The sequence below is a fragment of the Dipodomys ordii genome, unplaced genomic scaffold (assembly GCF_000151885.1).
Source record: "Dipodomys ordii isolate 6190 unplaced genomic scaffold, Dord_2.0 Scaffold151, whole genome shotgun sequence".
NCBI lineage: Eukaryota > Metazoa > Chordata > Mammalia > Rodentia > Heteromyidae > Dipodomys > Dipodomys ordii.
This window is the reverse complement of record NW_012267367.1, coordinates 383,354-390,612: the sequence shown is the minus strand read 5'-3', so window position 1 is coordinate 390,612 and position 7,259 is coordinate 383,354. Positions and strand designations below refer to the sequence as shown.

Sequence of the window (7,259 nt, the reverse complement as noted above, 5' to 3'; positions counted from 1 at the left end):
AAAAACAACAACTTTGATTTTGCTTTCAGGGCAGTAAAAAAAGAAAATAATTCTTGGGTTGGGTTCAAAGTTCAGACAATTAGTGTCGTCCACTTTGGTCTGTGAGTCATATTAACCTGGTTGACATTATCCACAGGGAGGAATAGTTCACAACTAGTGCTTTTTTGTCTTCTAGCACAGAGTCTAACATTGCCTCAGGTTTCTTTTGTCCTGAACTGTCCTTGTTCTAAACAATCCCATGATTCCACTTTCTAAGGACCAAGAAAATTCATTAACAGGAACTCCACAAACTCATTCTTCTTTGATTAGGAGGCTGAAGATGGTCAACACACTACTGAGGAAGCAGCCAGTGCCAGTAAGTAACTTTTCTCACAGGACAGATGATCCCTCCCAACCATGGGTATGTTTGGTGGGGAAGAGGCCTGTCCATCATGCACCCTCTGGCTCCAGTCCCACTGGCTTCCTTGGTTTCTCCAGTTCACACTCATATTCCTCAGATTCTCTTTCCCTTTTCCCTTGCATGGGATCATTGTTACTGAATACATTGTGAACTCACTGGCATGTTGGTGGTTGTAGGAACAGAAGACACCAGTATTGTTGGTTTAGTGTCAAAATAAAAATCCATGAAGCATTCTCTTTAAGCTAAAGGTCAATTTCTTGGGTACCTGGTAGCTGAAGACCATTCAACAATGGCCTGCTCTTTCTGGGTACAAATTCTACCATCCACAAGGAAAATAGGACAGATCATAAATAATTTCAAAAGACAAATGAAAGTCTCTTGAGTGTGAACATGTGGGCATATTTATATACACATATGGATTGTTAAGGCTTTGGTGTGGCTTGGCCCACAACAGCTCATGTATTAGAAGCTTGCCCGCTAGTGTGGCCAGGTAGAGATGGTGAAGCCTTTATCTCGTTCTGAGCACATTCTGCCCTTTGTTGTTTCTAGGCCTTTCTTTATTTCCCTGAAGATCTTCTATGCATTGTTTAAAACTCTTGTGTAAAGGCATTGATGTGACACACTCTACAGATTCCTGTAGGCAGAGCTCTCTGCTCCCTCTTCTTGCACATGGGTAGCCCTTATGTACTCTGTTAGGTTTGGATACAAGATGGACCCAAAGGCTCATATATTGAAGGCTTAGATGCCAGTTGGGGGCATCGTTGAGAAGTGACTGGATCATGAGTGCTAACCTCATTAATAGGTTAGCGCAGTTATCAGTTCACAGCAGAATGGGCTATTAGGAAGTAGGGACTAGGGGAAAGAAGTAGGTTACTGGAGTATGTCTATAAAAGAATTTAGGAACTGTAATCCTTCTGTACAGTATTTTTACAATTAAAAACATATTAAAAAAAGAAAAAAAATTTAGGCAGGTTACTCAATGTCTCAGTTTTCTCCAACTGATAACTTCATAGAGCTATGGGAATATTAAGTATAAAATTATTCTACTTAGCAATATCATCTAAAAATACTCCTGCAATAAAAATAGCTATGGACAAGAAATTCTCATCTTTGTTGTGGTTTTTCTTTTCTTTTTGTCTTGTGGTTCTTCTTCTATTTTGTCTCATTTGTTCATTTGTCTGTCTCTGGAGGGTATTGGGAGGCACAGAAATGGAGGGACAAAGGGTAAGCAAGTGCTGTGGTGGTACTCACTAGATACTATGTTGAAAGTGAACTATATCATTCGTGGGCAGGAATGGGAAACTGAGAGAGAGTGAGGGAAGAGATAACATTCACCAAAAAGAAATGTACTCTTTACCTGACTTAAGTAACTTTAACCCCTCTGTATATCACCTCTAAATAACAATAAAAAGTTTTTTTTAAGATAGCTATGATTACTGAACCAATTTGTCAAGGTTCTCTTAAGTCATCCTTCTATGTCTAGCTCCATGTGACTAAGAAACCATTGTCTTGGAATAGAGATTCTATTGGTGCAGAACCAATACACTTGAAGTAAAAGCATTGATCTTGATCCTATTGGCACTTTGCTCAGACTAATTGTATTTGAAGATCAGATGAAGACTCAAGTAAGTCAAATGTCTATACATGAAAGTTCATTGAAACCAGGCAGCAGTTAGCAAATTTTACCTCTAGTTACATTCAGTCAGGCAAGTTGACTCTTTGCTGCCAGCTTTGATTACCGTTTTGGGTGATTGGTCATAAATATACCAGTTCACATTCGCCAAGTGCATTTGAATTTCAAAAGTCCTATATTTCCTAGGCGAGAACCTAAACTAATGAAGCTAGTTTTGTGAAGCAGCTGATAGGGGCATAATCCACAACTTTAATTGACATTGATGCCTTGAAATTGAACACACAGAAGAAAAGTTAGCCAACAGGTTTATTTTCTCTTCCCTGTACCTTAATCACTTAAACATTACCAGGATCACACTTACCCTTAGGCAATTCATATTGGTTATAAATGCATAGATTTATTACAAATGCATTGTGCTCTATCTAAGCACAACTTCCTTTGTGCCTAGAAAGCATTCAATTACCATGCTAAAGGAAGGTTGAAAGGGCAATGCAAGTTCTTGCTAAGCCAGCATTCAAGGTGAGCTGCTCAAGCATCTTGAAATTGCTGCCTGTAACTTTAACAATCTGGCCTTTCTGTAGCACTTCAGCTGCAATGAAAATAAGCCAGGACTCCAAGGGTTTTCACGCTAGAGTGCCATTTGTATGTTTGGTTCTGAATGTGCTCTTGATGAAGGTGGCTTCTTTCTGTGCTCCTGTTGCTGTGGCTTAGCTCAGTGTAAGAGGGCCACCAGCAGTTTCTGGAAATCTCCAGAAGTATCTGCGTGAACCATGTCAGAGAGAGACTTCTGATACTTCTCCTGGAACTTGGCTTTTATGCCTTGCAGGTCCACCTGTAAGGAAGATGACAACAGCATGGATCTTGTGTTCACATTGGACAGCATCCGTGCTTGCCCAAACTGTTGTGCTTATTCACACAGGTGTACCTTTAATGGCCCTTGGAGGCAGGGTTAGCATCGCCTCATTGTGTGGATGAAGAAAAGAAATACAAGCTCAGCCTCTTGTGGATGGAAAAATGTGTGTGTGTGTATGTGTGTATGTGTGTGCGCGTGCACACACACACACACACACACACACGCATGTATGTGCGTATTCCACCAAAACTCTACTTACAGAAACTTAAATTCATATGATTTGTATGTGCTACAAAATATTAGTTTTCGTATGAGTTTTTAATAGTTATTTTAAAATGAGTCATTCTTGGATAACAGGACTATGTACAAGCCATAGCTTACTAATCCTTGGGAGAAGATTAAGAATGTTATTCCTATGAAAGTCAGAATGTTTTTCCTTTGAACCCTGATCAGCAAGAATATTAGTTCTAATCAACAAAATCATTACTCAGTTGTAAGTTTTATTTTGAATCTAATTCTTTTTTTAATCTAATGCTTTAGAAGCTTAAAAATCTAGGTGCTAGTGGTGGGGTTGGAAAAACAGATGAAAAGATTATTTGTGAGGGAGGGTGATTACACTTGGCACCAGAAAAGATGTAATTTCAGACTGAACAAAATGAATCTTGTAAAAGAAGCAAAGAGCTTACATTCATTTCATTTTTCTGCCCTTCTTTTCTTTCTTCCTTTTTTTTTGAATTTTTGTTTAGACCCTACATTGTACTTCAAGTTCAAAAAATTGGGGGCTCAGGTATCTGGGTCTTTCTTCTGCAGTGTCAGTTAGAGGTAGAGGGGGAAAGAGAGGAAAGGACAGAGACAGAGAGAGAGAGACAGAGACAGACAGAGGGAGGGGAAGGTCGAGGTGGAAGAGTGGCAGAATGAAGTGGCAAGTGACTGCTAAAAGCAGGTGGTAGGGGTCTGCCATCTTGTCCAGTGCTAGGGAAGGAGCAAGATGTGGGTCTCTTGTTCTAGTTATGTGTGGCTTAGTGGGACTAAGGGATGTCATATTGTAAGGAAGTTGTTCACGTGTTGGGGCGGGGTGGGGGCGACGAGGTCAGCTGGCACAAACATGGAACTCTGTCAAGCCCCCTGGATAGATCTGATCTACTGAGGTGGAAGGGTCTTTGGAACACTGAGTCCCTCAAGACCTACTGATTGGCGATTTGGGCTGAGAGGTTGTTTGTTCAGAGAGCCAGAGAAGGCAAATATCTAGAGAGAAAGAGGACAGAAATTCAGAGCAGGGAGGACACAGTGAACAGTGAGAGAATTCCAGGAGAGCAGCAGAGAGGCTGCTGGGATAGGTGAGAGGGCCAGGGAGGAGAGAGAGAAATAGGCTTTGAGAGTAAGGGAGAGAGATGAATTGGAGGGGGAGGAGGAGGGAGAGGAGGAGAAGGAGAGGGAGGGAGAGAAGGAAGAGGGGGAGGAGAGGGAGGAGGAGAGGGAGGAGGGGGAGGAGAGGGAATTCCAGGAATAGAACTAAAAATGAAAGAACTGTCTTGCTGCGAGGTTCTATTTTAAAGCAATGTCAGATGTGTTTGTCAGAAGGCAAGGATCAGAATGTGGGTTGGTGCCCCTCCCAGCCAGTGTTCCTTCCACTTCAGTCTCTAAATCTTTTCCTACTGCAGATGACGCGCCGTTTCCCCTCTCTTTTGTGTTTCCTTCTGTAGGTGGCCCTACATCCCCCAATATTAGCTGGGTTCAAATGTTCAGCTTGTCATTTTTCTTTTCTTTATTTTAATTCTTCATTTTTTGTGCCAGTCCTGGGGCTTGAACTCAGGGCCTGGATGCTGTCCCTTAGATTTTTTTTTTGCTCAAAGTTGGCACATTACCTATTAGAACGACAGCTCTATTTCTGGCCATTTGGTTGGTAATTGGAGATAAGAGTCTCATGGATTTCCTGCCCACACTGGCTTTGAACTGCAATCCTCAGATCTCAGACTTCTAAGTAGTTAGGGAATACAAGCATGAGCCACCAGCACTCTATTAATTTTTGTCCCCCTTCCTTAGACATACTTTCTCCTCTGTGAAGGGGTGAAAATTTGTCTTGAGGGGGCAAAAATATTCAATCTTTTAATGTACCAAGTATTGACATTCACAAAGCACATAACTAGCTATGCGGTATAATCTATGGTATTAAAAACTCTTTCTTTTGTGGGTGTGTGACAATTAGTGTGTCTGCAGGCTCCTGGGAGGGGGGAGAGATAATGATAAAAGAAGGTGGAGGTTCATTCTGTTATGTTGATGTGCATCTTGGATGAAATCATGTAAGGTGTGTTCGATTAAATAAAAGCATTGTTCAGGAATGAGGAAGCATTTGCTCCTTGGCTGCTGATGCCAGGCCACCTCTACCAGCATCTCTGGTTTCTCCTGAAATGGAGCTCCAGTACTCCCTCTGAACTCTCCACGAGGACCCCTCTGCACAGTGCAATCACTTCTCCAAGCATAGCAACCACTAGCGTTACTGTGTTTTTCTTAGAGAAAAACACATGGAAGCAGAGGTCAAGGTCTTCTACAAATTCTGGGAATCTGTAGGGAAGGCAAAGAAAGGGTCTCTCTGTGTTCTACTTTTTCTGTCAAGAAGCCTTCCACAAAACCTACACGTCAGTGACATCCGTAGTAGAAAACAAGAGATGTTGGCCACCACTTCGAAGCTGAATGTGTCTTACCTCAGCCCTGGTCACAATGATGCGGATCAATGTCTCCTCATCGGTCCCCATCCCCTTCATAGACTTGTACAGACGGTCAGCAAAATAGCCCTGCAGGTCCTGGGCAGATCTCACTGGGGAGGATTTAAAAACAAAAAGGGAAATGTGAAGTCTTCATGGTTTGGTAAGTAACACATGACCCCTCCAAAGGCCCACAGGGACCAGAGCATCACCTGACTACCATGGGAGTGGATGGATTTATACAGCAGAAGTTTGGAAGGAGCTGACTTCACACTGTTGTGGAATATACTCTGGAAGATTCCTTGGATCAGATTCCCCTTACCCTCTAGATTTGCTCTAGCCACAAACGAACAGGGCCTTTTTTCTACTTAGGAACTGGGCTCATATACACCCACCATGACTAAGGCTTAAGAGGAGTTGATCATTTACTCTTTCATTCAAATGGTTGCCATTTTTTGTTGTTGTTAGGGATTAATAAGTAATATATCCAACCTAAGTATGGAATGTGCAAACTTAGTATGGCCGGCAGCAGGATTCCTTTTTCTTTTGTCTTTCTCTAGGTAATTGTCTGTGTGATGGAAGCTTCTAAGCAAAGAAGAGGAGGCAGGAGGGTCAGACTAATTCTTTCATAGGCCACATAGCAGCCACTAGAGTTTTAGTGAAAAAGCCCACATCTGTGTCTGGTCTGTGTGTGTGTGTGTGTGTGTCTTTTTCTGTTTCTCTGGAAGTGTTAGGAATTGTGTGGAGGGCCTTGTGCTGTGCTCTATCACTTACATTTTTAGTTTGTTTCTCATATAGGGTTTTAGGCTTTTCCTATGCCAATCTTAGACAGAGATCCACCTACCTCTTCCTCTTGAGTAGCTGGGATTACCCACCTCAACAAGCCCTCTGATCTTTTTATCCTGAGAACAATTCCCCAAACTCCTAACTTTTGGGGGTGGCCATGTGTGCCACTTGGAGGAATATTTGAGCCTTACTGTAGTCTCCAGACTATTTGACATCTATAAAGATTTCCTGCGGGAGGGGGGACCAAGATGGCGACAGGGCAGTAGGGAAATGCCACAGCTCTCTCCAACCAAAAAGAGAGTTCGAGTTCCAACGCTTAATCTCCCCAAGAGACCGACAACAACAAAAAGACGGACACTCAGAGAAAAACCAGAGGTGGAAAATAACAAAAAAAGAAAGAGAGGAAAAGAAGAATTTCAGAACAGAGAAAAGCGAAGACCCCTCCCCCAACCTTTACTGGCCACGCGGCAGTGCGCCAAGCCGCCGGCCAGCCGGCCCGGCGGGGGCTGCTGGAGCCTCAGAGACACAGGGGGCCGCTTGCAGATCACCAGGTACCGGTTTGCAGAACAGCAGATCGCCAGGAACAGAGAAACCTACCAGGCGGGATTCTCCACGAGGATCCCACCCCCACCCCTCACTCTCCACCGGAGCGGAGAGGCTCCATCCCGCCAAAGCCGCCTGGCACCAGCAGTGCGACAAAGGAACCTGTCGGCAGACCACCCGCCAGATCGCGATCGCAACGACCCGGCGGGGCCGCCCAACCCAGCCCGCAACCACCCCAACTGAACTCGGATTGCAACAACAACTGACGACCTACACCACACAGAAACAACCAGCTCCAGGGTGAGTACTTCACAGGGGACAGTGAGCTGGAGGGAATCCCCA

The 7,259-nt window shown here is 43.5% G+C and overlaps 1 protein-coding gene across 1 annotated transcript in view; it reads right to left on the bottom strand.

Annotated features, from left to right (window-relative positions):
• Nucleotides 1-2,375: 2,375 nt before the first annotated feature.
• Anxa13 (annexin A13) overlaps nt 2,376-7,259 on the bottom strand; it is a 55,482-nt gene continuing 50,598 nt past the window's right edge. The window contains exons 10-11 of the mRNA XM_013032224.1: nt 5,589-5,701; nt 2,376-2,865 (exon numbers count right to left, since the gene is read on the bottom strand). Of these exons, the coding sequence (XP_012887678.1) occupies nt 2,746-2,865; nt 5,589-5,701 (233 nt within the window). The 3' untranslated portion in view covers nt 2,376-2,745. The remainder of the gene's footprint in view (nt 2,866-5,588; nt 5,702-7,259) is intronic.